Here is a 19,203-nt window from a genome sequence, read left to right on the forward strand (position 1 = left end):
ATATATATATATATATATATATATATATATATATATATATATATATATATATATATATATATATATATATATATATATATATATAATGATGTATATGTATATACATACATACATACATACACACACACATAAGAACATTAAAAGAAAGTCAATTATGGGAGAAGAATCTCCCTACACAACCAGTTCCACGCAGCACACACATGGGTGTGCAGATGCAAGTGCGCGCACACACACACACACACACACTAATTTATATATAAATGCAGCTCTTAAAGAACAAAACCAGTCAAGTAGCCAAAAAAAAAAAGCCTTCCAAAATGTTTTAATGTTTGCTTTCTGCATGCCCAGGGGCTATTATGATCAAGTAATCAAAATTTTAAAATTACATTCCCTGTTAGTTTGTTGCAAAGCAGGGAAATGAAAAAAAGATACCTTGAAAACAGGATCTATTATTCTCCGCTGGAGTGGAATATAATATCTTTTCCCCGTATTTTTGCAGCTCGGTAGGGTCCTTGTGTTTTGGCAATTGCATGGAGTTCTTGAAATTAGCACCTTGGATAATTGCAGCACCTTGTGAGTTTATCAAGGATTCATTCTATTCAGTCTGTATAGCAGAGGAGTGCACATATGAGAGCATGACTTGGTCAGCTGCACGCAAGGTTTAACTTGTGGGATCCTGTTCATGGCATCCTGAGCATTGATTTATGTGGATGGGACACTCTTCCATCATATAGAGAAAATCCTTGCCCTGGTGAGGGAATGAAGCACCAGAAATGATAAATAGGAATTACTAGCTCCCCTGCCTCCCTCCCCCCCCCCACTTCTAACAACCATATTCAGTATGCACACTCCCAGCAATGAGATTCATGAATTACTGATCACTTTAGCATAGTCTTTAAGTTGGTGATGAAAAATCAGCAAGAATTGGGGAAAGACATTGGCACTGGACATTTTCTCTGCTGCTAGCAGAGTAAAAGGGCGCAAGATTAAAGGGATGAGGCCATACTTGCCTTTAATCTCAGAATGTCTTTAAGATGCTTGGCCCGGATCACATTCTTTGGAATGCAAGTAGCTTTTGTTGAAGGTCTACTTCCTCCCCAGTATAAAGACAAGCTTTATTAGCAGGCCTGACTTAGGGGAATGTGTCAAAGGTCCTTCAAGTGGAGTAAGTATGCAGCTGCAAGTGGGCACAATTGTCCACAAGTGGCAACTGATAAAGGCATCTCTGGACAAAGCAAGAGACGGCATGAAGTCAAGCTGATACTTTGTGCCACCTGCCTTCATAGGGCAGGTCCTCGGTTTTAGAAACACTCAAGAAACAGGGAGCGTGTATATAAAACTGCATACACTACAGCATACTTGCATAGAAATTCCCTAGCGTGAAGAGCCCATTCAAAAACCTCAACCTAGTAGATCCCCAAAAATGATTTTGCTGTTTTCCCATCCTTTTTCCGCTTCGATTGACTTAGACACCAAAAAAAAAGAGGGGGGGGGGGACGATATGGCCAGAGAAACTCGGCTTCCTCACGGAAAAAGCCAAACTGCAACTCCTTCCGGCCCTTTTAAAGTTCGGAGCCCCCTTTCCGGCTCTCCCCTCCTTCCCGTTGCGTCATTGGTAGGGCGCGGTTTTAAAATTCTGGCCAATAAAAAACGATCTCTTTAGCATACGGCTTTTACGATGCCCAAAGCTTAAATTTTAAGGAATAAATACATAGTTCCCGCAGGAAATACGGTGGGGGGTCTTCTTTTTTTTATATAATTGCTTTTATACTGCCAGCGATGGGACAGAATGCGCCTTCATATTTTATTCACCAACACCTGAAACGTGTTCTGTTCTCCGTGGGTGAATGCCGCGCGCTCTTCCATCTCAGTGACTTCAGCTCTTTTTGTATTTGTCTAGAAGGCTTTCTGCTGTGGCGGAGAGCCCCCCCAAATTTCGTTAAAGTAAGATATGTATCTATGTAAGAAATTAAAAGGCTGCAAAGTGTTTTTTGCTGTCAGCTTTTGTTTGTCCAGGCAGGGCGCCCCAAAGGAACTCGCGCCTGCCTTGCAAGGTAGCTGTTGTCAATCTGTTCGGTTTCCTAGGAAGTGCGAAAGGACTGCGCTTCCTTCCTTATTGGCATGATGGATCGTCTAATTAGAATGACGGCCACAGAAGGGGAAGTAGGTTAGCACCCTCAAAGGCAGCATAGACGCCCACTTCCTATTGATGCTAAGAAGAGGCACGGAAGTTTCGGTCTCGACTGGAAGGTGACTACTTTGAAGCTGCAATATTGATGAGTTCAAAGGAGAAGTAATTGTTTTTGAACTAGCACTTCGATTATCTGTATAAGAGCCTCCGTTAAAAAAAAAAAAAACTACCAGGAGTCCTAAACTTGTTTGGTAATTTTAGGAATATTGCGTACAACGTGCGTACAAGGTATTTCCTAACTTGTACTCCATTACGATGCTGCAACTCACCCGTTTATTTGGGGGTGTTTTCGCAATCGCCAGACTAAAGGGAAGTGGCTCATTTTATGCAAACTCGAGCAACCGGATTGCTTCCACAGAGCCCACGAGATATGGTGTGTTGTGTGTAAATAACAAGCCCTAGAAAGGCCCTCCAGCCTCCAGCGAGAGCCTCATACCAGCGATAGGGAAGAAAACGGAGAAACGCACACCTATGGGTGCATTTAAAAGCAAAGCAGAGAAGCCAACTCGTTTCTTTTTTTCCAAGGCGGCTCCTCCCCGCTTGGGAGCTCATCTCGGAATCCTTACCCACAAAGGAAGGGCTTCGCTTGGCTATTCCGCTTTGTGTCCCTCCTCCCTGATTTATTTATTTTTAAAAAACCCGGATTGAAAAAAAGCGATCCAGGGGCGCCGTAGGAGCCGAGCTTCCTCCGGCGAGTTGAGTCACCAAAGCCCCAGCGCATCGGCCTCCCGTCTGCTTTACAGCCCGGAAGTGGGAGAGAGGAGAGGCGGGTTCCTATGCCCGGGAGGGAGGGAGAGAGAGGAGGGTCCTGGAGGGCTGCCGAGTCTCTGCAGGAGGAGGGGGCTGCCTCTCTCTCTCTCTCTTTGCCGCTTGCGCTGGAGCAGCAGCCCTTGCCAGCCGGCAGCGCGGAAGGAGGGCGCCGCCCGTCCCGCCGTTAGAGCCCCTGTTTCTCTCCCCTCCACCCATCACATGTCAAGCCTGCAGCGCCCCCCGGCTGCTTCGGCCCAGGCCCCGCCGGTTTCATTAAGCGCGGAGCAGGCCAAAGGTGAGGCGGAGCAGGTTTCGAGGGAAGGCGAGCATGCAAAGGGGGCTGCAGGGAGACCTGGTGATGCAACGGCAAAGGCCTTCCTGCATGGCGACAGAGCTTTATTCTCCTCCAAAACCACGTCGTCCCTCCCTCCGCCCCGCCTCCCCCAAAACCTCTGGCCCAGATTTTTCTGCAGCTGCGGGCTGCTCCCTGGCCCCAATCCGTGGCGAGAGAGAAAAGCGCCGGTGGAAAATACATGGGTGGGTGGGGAATCCGTCGTAGCCGCGAGGGAGAGTTGCGTGACAGTAAATGGGATGGTTTCATTGGAAGTCGGGCAAGAAATGGGCCATTTGAATATTTAAGGTTTCAATCTAGAAATCAGGGGTTGTAGTTTGGGGTCCCACAATTTCCCCCCCTCCCCCCGTGGCTCGTGCAGACAAAGAGAGGATCAGAGTCTTGAGCTCTGTAACCAGGTTTTTTAAAACGGGGATCCTCTGGTCCCACGTCCTGGAGTTCTGCCTACAGTTTGGGAAATAGCTGGTTGCCACTTCCTTTGAAAAGACATTTTTCCAAAGGAATTATAGAGCTGCTTTTGCTTCCCTTCAAAAACGGGTTTGTGAGCTAACTCTTTCTGCTTGAATTAAAGGACAGTATTTTTAGTGAACAATCAATCATGATTTTTGGTCTTAAAGATACTCAACCTATTATTACTTGCATGTAACGATTGACCCTGTTGCTATGCCTGGACAGGACGGATTGAAGTCTTGTATTAAGACTTGAGTAGGATGTTGGAAGGATACATTAACTCCTTAGCTGCACACTTTTAAAAACAGTTGCTTTTTTTTAGAAAAATAAACAGAACTTTTTTTTTAATGTCTTGATCATTTTGGCCCACAAGGTGAACCGCATTATGGCCAATGCTTGTCCTTAATACTGTACTGTGATATTGGCACAATAGGGGCTGGATGCTATTGCTTAGCATATTCTTCAAGGAGAAGATGATCTTTAAGATATGTGGACTCCAGCTCCCAGAATTCCCCAATCAGTATCTTGTCTGGGGAATTCTGGAAGTTGAAGTCCAAATATCTTAAATGTTGCTAAGTTTGAAAAACACTGCTTTAGACCATCCCTGGCTATCTCAAGATGGCTTTTTGCACAAAGGAGAATGAAATGCAAAGGCTGTTATCAAGTGTTGTACTTCTTAGGGAGAGAAACAAGCTGCTTTTACAAAGGTTCACGGACTTCAACTGGTGGGAATTGTAACACACTACAACATTTTTGTTTTCTTTTTAGTGGTTTTGGCGGAAGTGATCAAGGCATTTGGATCTCCGGAAAATGCTCAGCGCCTGGAGGAAGCCAGGGACAATGCCTGCAATGACATGGGGAAGATGCTTCAGTTCCTGCTTCCTGTGGCTACCCAGATACAACAGGATGTGATCAAAGCTTATGGTTTCAGTAACGATGGGGAAGGTAAGTTCATGACAGAATTAATTGGCAGCAGCAGGGAGAGGCTGATTTAGCTGTTGTGCCTGATTGGTTAGCCAGCACACCCAATGATCTGAGCCATGGAAGGCAAACCTTTATTTATATTTTTCTTAGAACCTGCCCATCTCTCTTACGGAGGGACTCTGGATGGTATACAAATACATACACCAGAGGTGGTATTCAGCTGGTTCTCTCGGGTTTGGGTGAACTGGTAGCCGTAGCGTGGGAGGCTCCACCCTCCCCCGACATAATGTGCGAGAACTGCGCATGCAAAGAAGGCGGTACCCCTGGAGATTCTCCATGAGCAAGTCAAGAAAATTAGTAGCAAAAGGGGAAGAAAGTATTTTTTTTTTCATGAATTAAAAAAATAATATATCCATGATATGGAAAATTAATGCCGCACTTGAAGAAAGTTACCCATCCTGGATTGTATTATACAGTCCACAGAGATGATAAGAAAAGCCGTATGGTATAAGAATTGTCTTAACAATACTTTGTCCCCCCCCCCCTCCGTTTTCTAGGAGTCCTAAAGTTTGCCAGATTGATAAAATCATACGAGTCTCAGGATCCTGAAATTGCAAGCATGTCTGGGAAGCTGAAGTCTATGTTTCTGCCTCCAATGACTCTACCTCCCCACGGAGCTGGGGCAGGAGGTGCGGTCGCCACATCATGAAGCAGGCTGCCTGTGGTGGGATCTGTATTATTTTTATGTTTCCCCATCAGTCTTAACTTGGCTGAAACTTGGGCATTGTTTTCTTTCGTTCTCATGGAAGAGGTGTTTTGACTTTTTTCTATAGTCCTTAATATTTTTTTGTGCTTATGAATAAAAACTTGTAAATATGTCCCATCATGTTTCTGACTGAGAGTTTCTGTGCCAGCTTTTTCCAAATTCTGCTTACTAAAATATATTTTAATGAATTTCAGATCTTAGTCTATTCACTCATATTTCATAGTAACATTTTATTTAAGTATGTTATCATTCTAGTTAGAAAGTGAATTGCCATGCTGGGTGAGTCAACAATTTTAAAAAAATATTCTGTAAAAAAACACAGGCCAACAATTTCTCATTACAAATTTACTGGTAAATGTATTTGTTTCCAGTCTGCTATAAATATCTGAAGAAGAACTGTATATTAATCTCATGCCAATGTCTCACAGGTTTTTTTAATAAAGTAATCAGAAGACGTAATGTTTTGTAATCACCTTGAGCTCCAGGAGAAAAGAACAAAGAGGGCCAGTTTGGTGTGGTGAAGGTGCTGGCCTAGAAACCAGCAGATTCTGTGCTCTAGTCCTGCTTTAGGCATGAAATCTGGCTTGGGTGTCTTGGGGGCTAGTCACTCTTTCAGCCCAACTCTCTTCAGGGCTGTTCTTGAGGGGAAAATAGGAGGAGGAGGAAGTATTATATGTTTGCTACCTTAACTTACTTATAAAGTAATAAAGGTAGGATTAAAAATAATAATAAACCCAATCAATACCTTGGTCTATAAGTAGAAAGTCTGAAAGGGGGAGGGAGAGAGGAGGAAAGAATAACTGGATTTGTTTCAGATGGGTCTTTTGATAGAGTCAATTGGTCAGCAGTTGTTCTGAAGAAATTTTTTTGAAATTACCTCTTTTTCATTTTTTTTAAAATAATCAAGCTGCTTTGCTGGTGTTCGTACCCTGGACAAAGAGATTCTAATTGTAATAAATAATAAGGCACCAGGCCTTGAAACTGGGTGATCATGGGTGGTAGTCCCACCTAAACCAGGGGTAAAGCAGGTGGGCCATTCATTCTTTCTTATCCCTGGGAAGAAGGCAATAGCAAACTACTTCTGAAATCTTGTCAAGAAAATTAAAGGGACTAGTACAGTAATTTGCCAGGAGGCAACATCAAATCCAGAGGACCAAAAAAAGTATCTTTGGTGATGTATATCACTATTTCTTTATACAGCTGTATCAGTTACTGCTGAAGCAAATGCTTGGAAGTAGCCATGACTCTTAAGGAGACCAACCATATGATTGGAGACTCATTTTCAATGCCAAGATGTTGCCAATGTTGCTGGATGAGTAGACAATAAGGCAGTAGGGGATGCTTGTTATTGCATCATTAAACATTCACATGTAAAAATGCAGGTGAAGAAGGGGCTCTTGTAGCTAGGTAGCCAGGTAAGGTGTATTCATACTGAGAAAAAGACAGTGGAGAGGATTACATTTACCACAGCCACTGACCTAATCAGATAAGAAACACCCAATAAACTCCAGAGAGTGAGCAAAAAAAAAAGCCCATGAACACTAATGGATACGCTTAGTTGTCCTATACCCGTGATGGCGAACCTACGGCTTGTGCACCACAGGTGGCATGCGGAGCCCTCTGCATCACTCAGCTCAGCTCCACCACGCATGTGCGCACACCTCGCTGGCCAGCTGATTTTCATGTCTGCTGCGCATGCAAGAGATTAGCGTGGGGTCGCAGGTGCAGGGGTTGGGGGGCGCCCGCAGCCCGTTTTTGGTCCCAGCAAGCTTCAGGGAGACCTGCTAGGCCCAAACTTGGCTGCGGGGGTCGCACGCAGGGTTAGGGCAGGGGGAGCACCGGGTGGGAGGGGCGTGCACGCATGCGCAGGTGGTGGGGCGCATTGCATTGTGGGTGTGGGCATGCCTGCACTGTCATGCACACACCCTACTGACAATTTTAAAAAGTGTTCTCAGCCTTGGCAACTTTAAGATGCTTAGACTTCTCTCCCAGAATTCCTCAGCCAGCGTCCTGAGAGGGATGTTGCTTTAGAGCAGTTTTTCTCAAGCTTGGCAACTTTTAAGTCCTGTGGACTTCAACTCCCAGAGTCCCCCAGCCAGCACAGCTGGCTGGGGAATTCTGGGAGTTGAAGTCCACAGAACTTAAAAGTCGCCAAGCTTGAGAAACACTGCTTTAGAGAGAGAATAGTCACTGCTCATGTTCATGGAGAGGGAGTGCCAGGATGTTGGCTGCAACTATGTAATTGAATCCCTGCCTTTTGGGGGGTGGCTGTCATGCATGTAGAGAAGATGCAGCTTTAGTGCACTGTCACAACTAGACTTTTTGGGGGCCCTATGTAGATAGATAACCCCTGAATGCTCATATCCCTTCTAAAGCTGTCTAACCTGGTAATCATTGCTATATACTGTAATTGGTATTGTTTAGACACAATTTATTCAATATGCCACAATGGGTTGAATCTATAAAACAAATTGTAGTCATAAAACGTGGAATTTGGAATGAAAAGCACAGTTTATGTTTTCTCATGATGTCTAAACTCATAGTGAACTCTATAATATAAACATGCTCATTGAACAAAAAAATCTACTTAGGAAATTGAGAATTCTGTTATGCTTTGAAAGGTCGTCTACAGTGCCTTTGGAACTCTCTTTTGTTTTAATCAAATAGTTGAATGTCCTGAAGTAGCCCAAATTTGTGAATCCACAAAATTTCATGAGATTGGGGGACATTAAGTTTGGGATATCCACTCATCATAAGAAATTGCACTGTGTTGTCTCTCACCTAAAAAACGTCTGAGCAATGCTACAGATAATCCCTAATTATCAATCCCAAATTCCAATTATTGTAAATACCCACCAATAAGCTGAGAAATTTTGGTTCAAACATGCACTCCCAAATTGGGTTTGGCTTATCCATGGATGGATTTATCCCTGAGTATCTACAGTGTATCACTTTTGCCTGCACTAGGCGGCTCATATTGCTAGAGGGCTCTATTGAGCTTTTCCCAACATCTCTCTAAATCGAAAATTGGAGAAGGGACATTTCTGACTGCGTTTAGGATAGCATGATGTGCTCGGTCCTGTGAAAGCTGAGGAATAACAGTAAACATTCAGTTTAAAGTATTTTAAAAAGTATTCTGTACACTTTTTGTAGAACAACAAGCGTTGTTTCTCTAACCTTAGAGTACTGAAGAAGATGGATTCATAACTGCTCAGAAGACTGCGCAAAATTATAATTAAGTAGAAAACAAACAGAATGCCATCCTGCCTATAGTTTGAGAAGGCAATACAGCCTTGGACACGTTCCTGTATGCCAAGAGACAAAAGATAGTTTAATGGAAAGAAACTTACTTCCTATTGTAAGTACGTTAGTGAGCAAAGTTAGTAGATGAGTTTATAAAATACATGAGTATCTATGATGAAGTAAAAACAGTGAAAGTCTTCTGAGATGTGTCAAAGCTCCTGCTTTGAGGAGGGCAAGCCACATTGTTCTTCAGGCAACTGGCTCAGGGATGAACTGGATTCCCCCCCCCCCCCCCCCCGCTTCCCAGATCTACCCAGGGAGGGCCTCCCTGTAGGTCAATGAGGCGGAGACAGCAAACGGCCCCTCCCTTGGTTACCTGCTGCTTGTCTTAGGTTCAGCCTCTTCCTCTCTCTGTAACCTTCTGGGTGTTTATTAACTCCAGCTCTGGAAGACATTCAGTAGGGGAAAGAATGAAGTCTTTTGTATTGGGAGCAGCTTTTTGAATTCGGCTTCCTCCCACCACACCTTTTCACTAAGGCAGAGGCTTCTCTCTCCGCCAGGTAACTTTCAGGTCTCTGCCTCTTCTGCTTCAGTATAATAATGTAGCAATGAAGGTTTGTTCAACACGGGCTTCCGTTTTTATCATGTCTGTAATTAGCAAGAACTAAGGATGCACACAGTTCTTTCTCCAACTGGTGTTGACATGCACATGGGCAAATGTAGGTATTCCTTTTCCCTTAATAGCTAGTGACATTGCAATAGAGTAGGCCAGCTATTGTAGTTAATACTAGTATAAATGATATGGACTACCTTCCTGGAGGTAAGCCCACTGAATGCATGAAGGCTTAACTTTGCATCAGTATAAGTACAGAACGAGGGGGCTGGCAATGTGATCAGAACAATTTCAGGATATAAAGCTGATTTTTACCAGAAGTTTCATTCATTATTTAAGAGGACTGCATTTTAAAAAGAACTGTTAGGAAATAATTAGTAATATTTAAAAAGTAGTTAAAACAATGGTAATAAAGGTGAAGATTAAGTGTAAATAAAATGTGCTTATTGTATCCTGATGTTTTAGAAGAATAGGGAAAATTTGTGATGTATTTAAATGTAGAAACCATCATAACAATGCTGTTTAGTTGTAGAGTCAAGATATCAAAGGCCAAGATGTGTGTAACTTAATCTTATAGCACTCTCAGTACTGTTTTCATTTGTAAGGCAACCAAATCAATTGATTGTAATATTGCTAACTTTTAAAAGCACCAAGACAAATAATAAATAGAGCTACAGGGTGATTTGCCTATTTGTCTATGGATCCTTGCATCTTCTGTCTGTTCTCTCTGTTTTCCTTCCTTCCAGAAAATCCATTGCTACCTTATCGTAGCAGGCTTCCTTAGGCAAGACTCCATCATGTAGGTATGTCTTACCCAGCAGTCAGTGCTCTTTTGGCCCTAGGCAAGCTGAAGAGCAGACGTCTCCCCAGGAGAGAGAATGTGTGAAGGGATGGAGAAATTTTGAAGAACTGCACCTTGAAGGTCAGATGGGCTTAGTCAGAGTTGCTTTCAGACAGCTTTCCCTACTTGATAGCTGAAAATGAGATTGTAATGTGGTAAAGAGCATTGTGGTAATTGGTTTATAGCAGCCACCTTCTCTGAGTGAGAAAACTCACACCATAGTCCTTTTTGCCAGTGCGCTTAGAAGTCTCAGGCCCCAAACACTGGAAAATCCTGTCTTTAGTTCAATGACCTTAGGTAGAACAGCTAGGAAAGACCTTGTATTACGTTGGAGCTTTCCACTGCAGCCAGAGCCAGCTGGAGTAATAATCATATGCAGTGCCATGCAGCCTCATAAGTCCTTTCCACTCTTGTTTTATCTTTACTATCAAGTGTTAAATTTCAGTTGGGGAAAGCCAAATGTAAGAGTGGCAAATGAACTAAACTCCCCCCCCCACTTTCCCTTCTCTCCAAATTTCCCCATCAAGTGCCACTCTGCAAAAGAGCAACGCAGGGCAAAGGCAGAGAACATACAGCTCCTCCCTAGGTTTCCTGCAATGAGTTGACCTGGGCTGATCCAAATATTTTGTTTTAGTAAAAAAAAAAGAAGTGCTGATCCACAAGCACTTGTTGCTCTATTTTAGAGCTGTGCTAGCATCCATGGCTGAGAGCATTGCATTCTCCACTTTCCCCAGAGCGGTGCAAGAAATCCTGGGAATGCCACTGGGAGATAGGGAGGAGGAGGGGATTGGATAATCAACACACACACACACACACACACACACACACACACACACACACACTCTGATATCTACAGCCATCAATGGAATCTTTAAAGAAAACACATCTAGGTCAATTTGGAAAACAAATGACTGGGTGAAGAATTTAAGCTCCCTTTATCTGTATGGTCAGGACCAGGCTCATACAAGCTGCCATTGGCATAAACACAAATCAGAAGAGCAGCTGCACACTATGGAGTTATTATATCTTGCAGTTAGCCATCAGAATATGTGCTGCTTTATTATCATGCCAAAAATATCTGTTAATGGAGTTAAATATTATCTCTGTTAGGATCAAAGTTTAGAGTACAATCCCCAGGCTTTGATGTTCAACAAAAAAATATTTTTAAGTCTTCAGATGAAAACAATAATAGTAAAAAAAACCTAACCATTTTAATATGTTATCTTATTCTAGCAACATTATTCCCTCCTTAAAAAAACAACTGTCCATATGGAAGAGTCTGTGTAATCAGAAAGCAGGCAAATTATGTGAAAGTGGTTGACATAACCAAAACATATGAATGCACACCTTAACATGAAATTTAAATATATGCAAATCTTGTACTTGAGACTTATACTGTGGACAGTTTTTTTAATAAGAGCATGCTTTCCCCTCTTTTTCTCTGTATGAATTTTATTCTACAGCTTTAAGTAGATGTCATTATTTAGCATTTACTTAGGTTGTGCAATCAAGATCTTGCCTAAAGATATATTAAAACTGCTGGATATTTGGCTCAAAGTCTTATTCTAGGCAGCTCTCTTCTAGGCAGGAGGGTTCAAAAAACAAATTTATTTTTCCCCTTTTAATTTTGTTTCACTTTTACAGAAAAACATTTCTTCTTTGCAAAGAAATAAGTAAATAACACTTTCTCCTGTCATGAAACAAGGCCTGTTCAAGGACCTGTGAGCATTCAAGTACCCAAATGGAAAGAAGGAGATGATCCAACAAAAGGACATTTTAGATTAACATCAAGGGAAAAACACTTTGGTGGACTTAAATTGGACCACATCTAGTGGACAGTTTCTTGACTGTGGGAAAAGGTATTACTGTTGCATGATATACGTAGCTATAGGCTGTGCCTTTGTGGTGAGCCTCTCTATGAATTCCATCTCATTCCATTGAATGAGGAAAAATAATGCAGTCTGGTAAAGGGATCTCCTATGGAAGCAAGAAGCACACAATCATGTTAAGAAAATAGAACCTGAAATGTTTAAAACTTTCTTACTCTGTTGCAGGCCTGAATCCCCCAAAGTCTTTTATATTTATTGATTACATACACTTGGGATATAATTGCCTTTAATTATGTTGCATTTAGTACTGGCGTTGATTCTCCTGTAGTGATACTTAAATGGACTGTTTCGCACTCATTTATTGTGAATTCTTTCTCCTTCCCCCCAAAAGGAAGAAAGACAGAAATAGTTGTGAGCAGGGAAGATAGGACAGAAGGAGAAAAGGGACCCAAAAGCAGAAGCAGAAGTGCACACATTGCAACTTGCAGTGAAGAACAACGATGTTAAATATGCTTCCTGTTCCTGTATTAGTGCTCTGCAACTTGGAACTGCCTATTTGCCTCAGTTCTTTCTACCCATACCTACCAACACGGACTGATCGTGGAGCAGTCTATGAATGTGTGATGGACAGCAGAAACGCATGAGGTAGATGGGTAGAGTCAAAAAGGAGAATTCACATCTGGAGAGTCTGGTTGAGACATCAAACGCTCATTTGCTTTTATTTTCATCTTAAAAGAAACTTCTTCAGATAGTTTTTCAATTGTTTTCTTAATTGGATTTTTGATTCTGCCACTGATCACCTGGGAAATAATGAGGTAAGGAAAAAATTAGGATTGACTATTACAGATTAATGTTTTCTTTCTAAGCAAGTCTTGAAACTTTTCCTTGAACTGGGAGGAACAATGTTCTGTGGGAGCATGTGTGTGATACCGGTATAGGAGACAGTTGTTGGAACAGATCGTTGTGTTGCCTCTGGATTTGGGAGTAGAGGCTACGTCTTCAGGCATCACTGCCTAACTAGCAGCTGCTGCTGAGTCTTCAGGATCTAGCAGAAATGTAGCAAGTAGAGTTTCTTCTGCTACCTGTTATTAGTGGAGGAACAGCTTCACTAGCTACATATGTGTTTCCCTTCTGCTTAGTTGGAAAGTTGATGACCCTGTCTCTCTCCGTAGAGATGATTTGACTACTTGCCATTATATTTTGAGGCTGCTTTTATTGTATTCATGCCCTTTAAATTGTTGAAATTGTTTTAGAATTGTCAGCTGTCCAGAGTCACTTGGTTGAGTTGGGCAGCTATAGAAATTGAATGAATAAATAAGTGAATAAACAAACAAACAAACAATGCTTAATGGCCAAACACTGAATGTGCAAACTGACTGCATCTGAAGGTGCTGTGTTCCAGATGAACTGAAGGGTCAGTCTACTCTGGTTGATCTGCACTGGTTGATTCTCATTGATTTGTTGTTAATTCTAAATTATGAACATTCTAGTGGGAGTCAGTGCAGCGGAGAGAGTGAAGGAAAACTAATGTCTCCTTTCCAAATTGTTTTAGAGAGTGGAGGCACCTGCCTTGTGAGCTCTAAGTAGGATCACACTTATCCCTCCACTTATGATGTCCTTCTTTTTTACTTTTCTCTCTTTCTTTCACCAACCAGGTGGTTTCATCGTGACCTGAGTGGCATAGATGCTGAGGCCTTACTCAAAGCACGAGGAATTCATGGCAGCTTTTTGGCTCGGCCCAGCCGGAAGAACAAGGGGGACTTTTCCCTTTCGGTCAGGTAATTGCCCCCCCTCTTCCAAATCTTTGATAATATTCTATGGTTCTTCTTGAGAGACACATTCACTAAAGGAATACCATGTCGGTATATACCAAAATATTTTCCCCTCTGTAATAAATGGAGGCCATATCATAATAGGATGGTTCCCATGGTTAATTGTTAAAACATATATTACTCCTAAAGTCTATGGGAGAGGGCTGCTATGATACATTTAAATGAATAATAATAAATAATATCTAGCAAATCCCAAGACACATTGGAATTGAAAGCCAGAGTGGGAAAAGAAAAGGGGGAATAGAAAGACTGCAAGTGAAGATGGCTGCTGTGAAACTTATAACTTTCCACAAACTTGAAGATGAATTCTTTCTCTGGGGTTTTTTCCAAAGCCTTTTATCTTTGGAGGGTGTGTGTGTGTGTGGAAGAGAGACTGGATGGTAAGTTCAGAGATTGATCCTCCCTACAACTTTCTCTGAAATAAATCTGCTGATGGCATAACACTGACTTTTCCGGGAACAGACGTTCAAACAAAACAAGCAGCTCCCTGGGCTAGTGGCCCAGTGCTCTTTTTAAAAAATGTCCAAGGTTTGGGGAAGTCATCAGACACTGGAACAAAAAGACCAGGTTCAAGCCTTCCCATAGGGACCTCCTTCCACAGCTTCTGATTCCCATGTTAATTTTCAACTGGGCTCCATTTAAGTAAAGCAACTTTATTTCTTCCTTTCTTTCAAATTGGAATTTCCACTAACTTGCGTATTAATGTTACACAATAAATCATCCTCTGAGTAATAAGTCCTGCTTAAACATTTTGAAGTAAGTAACAATACCAGTGTCACTTCTAATGCCATTACATCTGCCTGTCTTAACATAGAAAGCATGAAAAATCAGGTGAAATGACAGCTGAAAAAATGCCACAGGGAGCCAAATGTACAATCTTTTTAGCTGGCTTTCTGCAAAATTCAATCTTCTTTATTTATTTGAGAGACAAATGTGGCCACCCTTCTTATGTGTCACAATTCCGGCGGCTTACAAAAACAGAAGTAAAAACCAAAAGAAAGTCAATACCCTCCTTCCCCAAATACAAACAACCTGAAATCCCAGCATCCTAAAACTCCATGGTACAAATACAATCACTGGCTCCAGCTTCATTCTAATCCTAATTCTCCAGTTTGCATAAAAGTCTTCTATTCAATTCTTATGTTGTGGGGTGGGTGATAAGCTCTGGTGAGAGCAAACGCCAAATAGTCCATCCAATTCATCAAGTTCTCTTATTTTGGTTTAGAATTACTACCAGGAGAAACAGTAAAGATAATCTTTCCTTTGCTCTTCCCTTCCTGATCAACTGATGAGAAGCTTGTGCCTCTCTCTTTTAGGGTTGGTGATGAGGTAACTCACATCCGTATCCAGAATACTGGAGATTATTATGATCTCTATGGAGGAGAGAAATTTGCTACTTTATCAGAATTGGTGGAATATTATACACAGCAGCAGGGATCCCTGCAGGATAAGGATGGAACCATCATAGACTTGAGGTATCCGCTCAACTGCTCTGATCCCACAACAGAAAGGTATGAGGAAAGCACACCTGCTTCTACCTATAGCTGCATATCCATCTTGACTTTCCTTTCCACACTGAGCCTCAGTTGAGGGGTGCTCACATTTTATATTTATGTCTTTTATAATTTGTACAGATGTATCTCTGCTGTAGATCTATAAACTGTAGATTTAAATGTACATTACGTGTAATTATTTAGGGATTATTTATTTGCATGCAATGTCTGAATAGTCATCCAGGAGGGATAGTGTAGTGAATGCTGCGGTGCGTGGGGACTGGACCTGATGATCTCTTAGGATCCTTCCATGATTCTTATAGGGTTTTCTGGATGATAGTCTAAATGCTTTTGACTCTACAAAGACATTCATTTATCTGGAGCATATGAAAGAACGTTATGTGTTACTCCAAAATTTGTATTGCTAGCAAGCCCTTATTAGTCTAAAATACTTGTATTCTCTATATTTTTACTTAAAAAGAACACAAAGCAAGTAAGAATATAATTAAAAAGAGTGTTAAAAATTCCACCGACATTTAAAATCATGAAAAGAACTAATATCTACATCTCAGCTTGAATGTAGATTTCTTCTTCTTAGAGAAGTCTTTCTCAGACAAGATGTTAAATAAAGCCAAACATTGTGTCTGTGTGTGCACATACATATACGCGTGCCCTATTCTAGTCGTGCAGTTGCCTTTGAGTTGTAAAGTAATGGTCTCCAGGAAGAGGTAGCAGATGTTTACAAGGCCATATCAAGTTGTGCCTAGTACTGTCCTGGGACTCCTGAGAAGAAAGAGCAATCATTAATTGCAATAGTTTGAAATATAGAGATATCCAATTTTTGGTTTGAAAGATTTTAAGTCTAAGCATATGGTGAATCTTGTATGAATGGGTCACTTAAATATTGCTCATAAAATAATTGCTGCTTCTCTATGCAGAAATAAGCCCTGGTGCATATTCAGTAGGGAATGCATAGCACGGAACTGTCTGGAAAAGTTACTACGTCTGCATAGCCATTATGCATATAAATAGTGTAGAGATTCTTTTTTAAAAAATTTAAATGTACCTGCAAAAAACAGCTTCTGGAAGAAGTGAAATTCTAAATGAAAATATAAAAATAATAAAGAAGAAATGCTAATGAGAATTTTAAAGATACTGGAAATAGTTGATTTATTAATAGGAAAGAAAAAGGAAGAAATGAGTATGAACTAATAGGGCAATTGTAAGGAAATTCTCAAAATGAAAAAAAGAAAGGAGACATAGAGTCCCAAAAAGTAATTAGCCCCATGTGGGCCATTAGAGCCTTTTATTCCTGGCTTTTGTTGCCATACAGTTATGGAATCCTGAGCCAAAGAGTTGGCTAACATTTTCTCTGATATTGTCATCTTCAGCTGCAGCTATTTTTCTTCATTTTCCATATAACTCTAGTCTCCCTCATTATTAATGATTCTGGATCTCTTGTAGAAGCTTCTGAAATCTGAAAAGGTCTATGTCGTCCCAGTTATCTAGCAACAGATTATACTTTATATGCTTAAATAATATTAACGCATATCCATCAGTCACACCTACAAATGAACTCTGCCATTGCTTAAATAGAAAACTGCTTCAGGGCCTCTTACAAATGGGATGGTTTTATTCATGTAGGGAAGAGTCCTGGTCCAGTATGTTTTCCCTGGTCCTCCTTGTGGACTTCTGTGGGCAGGACTTCTCTCAGGGCCTGCTTTTTGCCTGTGTCAGGAGGACCCGGGAAAATCAAGATATTCATTCAAGTGGAAAGATCTCCACAGATCCTGAGTATTTCTGAATGGAGGTACAGTGTAGTTCCTTTTCATAACACTTGAAAAAAAAAGCTAACCATTGTTTAGAAGTATATAAATAAATGTGCCCTATATAATGTATGCTTACATGTCCTTTGTTCTTTTAGTAAAGGATCTAATGAATGATTAACTTTCCTCTCAGCATTGTTCCCCTTTTACTTTTCAAGCTTTCTTAAACTGAGAGATTCCTAAGACAGTAGGTTATAGAGTACATACTACATTCTGTCATGTGATGAAGTTTCAATATTGGTGTGACTTATATTTAGAAACCAGGCTTCTTTTGTTTCACTGATTTGTTATTTTTGGCACATTGTTAAGATGTAAAGATTGTGGTGTCGATAAGAAGCAGGTATCAAGCAAACCATTTGTCCTTGTTCAAACTTTTTATTTTCACAGGTTTATTTCATGTTTCTTCCTTTGTTGCATGCTTGTAAGCCTTATGATGGCATAAACCTTTATGGAAATGTGTTTGTCATGATGATGCCCTTTATGACTCTTTATTTTCTTACTGCCACCCATCTGGAAATTGTATTAAAATGGGTGGCTTTTGTTCATATTGGTCATGGACAGTTCCAGCCCTGTGACTCTATGTTCTACTGTGGTATGTTAAGCCATTCATGAGACAGAGCTGGGTTTGTCCTGTTCCCTTGAAAAGAATCAGTCTATTTATCCTCTCTAGGTCTCTGCGTGCAGGCCCGTTCACATCCAAAGGCAGCAGTTGGCCAGGGAGCCTGCTGCTTCCTCCCTTGCGGTTGGAAAGTTCTGTCCTCCAGGCTCTTACGAAAACTCAGCCTCCCTCCCCACCAACCACCCAAGATTTTCCATCACGTGGCTTCCCCTCCGCTTGGTCCACTGAACTTAACTGTTTCCTCTCTGAGAGGGAAAGAGGCTCACTTAGCAAATGATAGCTTTCTTCATTTCCTACCCAGCAGTTCTATATTTTGGAACATCTTTTGGAACGGAGGTAGTTGTCAAAATATAGCTTCCATCTTCCTTCATCATTGCTGGTTGAGGTTGCTGGGACATGTAGTTTAGCCTCATCTGCAGGAGCACAGATTCCCTCCTATTTTAAAGAAAAGATTATAAAACAAAAGCAGTGTGATCTCTAAAATTCAATAATCAGTAATAAAAACTTTAGTGATTGCATTTATTATATTATTCTATTCAATGAAGTTTATTTCATTTGACTCTAATCAGGCGTACATGAACTACAGACCAGTGAGTTGAATATGTAGCTTGATGAGTGCATTAAATGACCATTTATCCAACTCTGATTAGGCTACCAGGGTTATTAATAAATATATAAAGGATTGACCTAATCTCTCAATCTTTTAACAATATGATTTTCGTATAATAGCATAATTTGAGAGCCAGTGGGTTAAGGCATCACGCAGAAAGCAGGTTCTAGCCCTGCCTTAGCATGAGGCATGAAAACCAGCTGGGTGATTGGCCAGTCATTCTCTCTCAATCTTCCCCATCTCACAAGGTTTTCATGGGGAAAATAGGAGGAGGAAGGTATGCTGGATATGTTCACCAACCTGAGTTATTTGTAAAATAATAAATGCAGAATACAAACAAACAACAAACAAATACATAAATAGACAGGCTATGAGGAACTATTCTCTTAATACTATCCAGTGTTTATTCTTCTTTATATTAGGGCCGTGATGGCGAACCTATGGCATGTGTGCCACAGGTGGCACGTGGAGCCATTTGCCAGGGAATATGAGACGTTGCCCTGTCAGCTGACTTCAGTCTTCTTTTGAGGCCATTTTCCGCCCTCCGGAGGCTTCCCTGAGGCCTCCAAAGTGCGAAAAACCGACCCTACGGACAAACTGGAAATCACTTACGGTTTGCTCATAGGGCTGTTTTTTGCCCTCCAGAGCCTTCAGGGAAGCCTCCTGAAGGCCCCTGAAGGCTCCGGAGGTCGAAAATCGGCCTTACGGACAAACTGGAAGTCACAATTTTCGAACTTCCGGGTTCGCCGTAGGTCCGCACATGTATAGATCCTCATAAATGGGAGGAACACGTGCATAGTATTATGGATGTGGCACACTGGCGCATGACCCCCCTGTGCTCCCCCCACTTTTGGCACGGCAGCC

General features: G+C 41.5%; 2 protein-coding genes across 10 annotated transcripts in view; both read left to right on the plus strand.

Annotated features, from left to right (window-relative positions):
• The first annotated feature begins 107 nt into the window (after positions 1-107).
• On the plus strand, positions 108-5,548 carry LOC309387262 (protein C10). Of its 2 annotated transcripts, none has more exons than XM_081943672.1 (3): positions 108-1,944; positions 4,512-4,688; positions 5,225-5,548. In XM_081943672.1, coding segments are annotated over exons 1-3 (330 nt in total). In that variant the 5' UTR covers positions 108-1,943; the 3' UTR covers positions 5,377-5,548. The 2 variants fall into 2 exon arrangements, with proteins under 2 accessions (XP_081799798.1, XP_081799797.1); XM_081943671.1 differs by lacking the exon at positions 108-1,944 and adding an exon at positions 2,906-3,236.
• A 3,512-nt stretch (positions 5,549-9,060) lies between these two features.
• The window catches only part of PTPN6 (protein tyrosine phosphatase non-receptor type 6), a 50,776-nt gene continuing 40,633 nt past the window's right edge, over positions 9,061-19,203 (plus strand). The window contains exons 1-6 of one of the 8 annotated variants that reach the window (XM_081945799.1): positions 9,061-9,236; positions 10,036-10,092; positions 11,775-11,989; positions 12,351-12,774; positions 13,615-13,737; positions 15,108-15,302. In XM_081945799.1, coding sequence (XP_081801925.1) covers positions 12,770-12,774; positions 13,615-13,737; positions 15,108-15,302 — 323 coding nt within the window. In that variant the 5' untranslated portion in view covers positions 9,061-9,236; positions 10,036-10,092; positions 11,775-11,989; positions 12,351-12,769. The other 7 variants (XM_081945802.1, XM_081945798.1, XM_081945801.1 and 4 more) reach the window with 7 other exon arrangements.

This window comes from Natrix helvetica (assembly GCF_964273705.1).
Source record: "Natrix helvetica genome assembly, chromosome: 2".
In the NCBI taxonomy this organism is placed as follows: Eukaryota; Metazoa; Chordata; class Lepidosauria; order Squamata; family Natricidae; genus Natrix; species Natrix helvetica.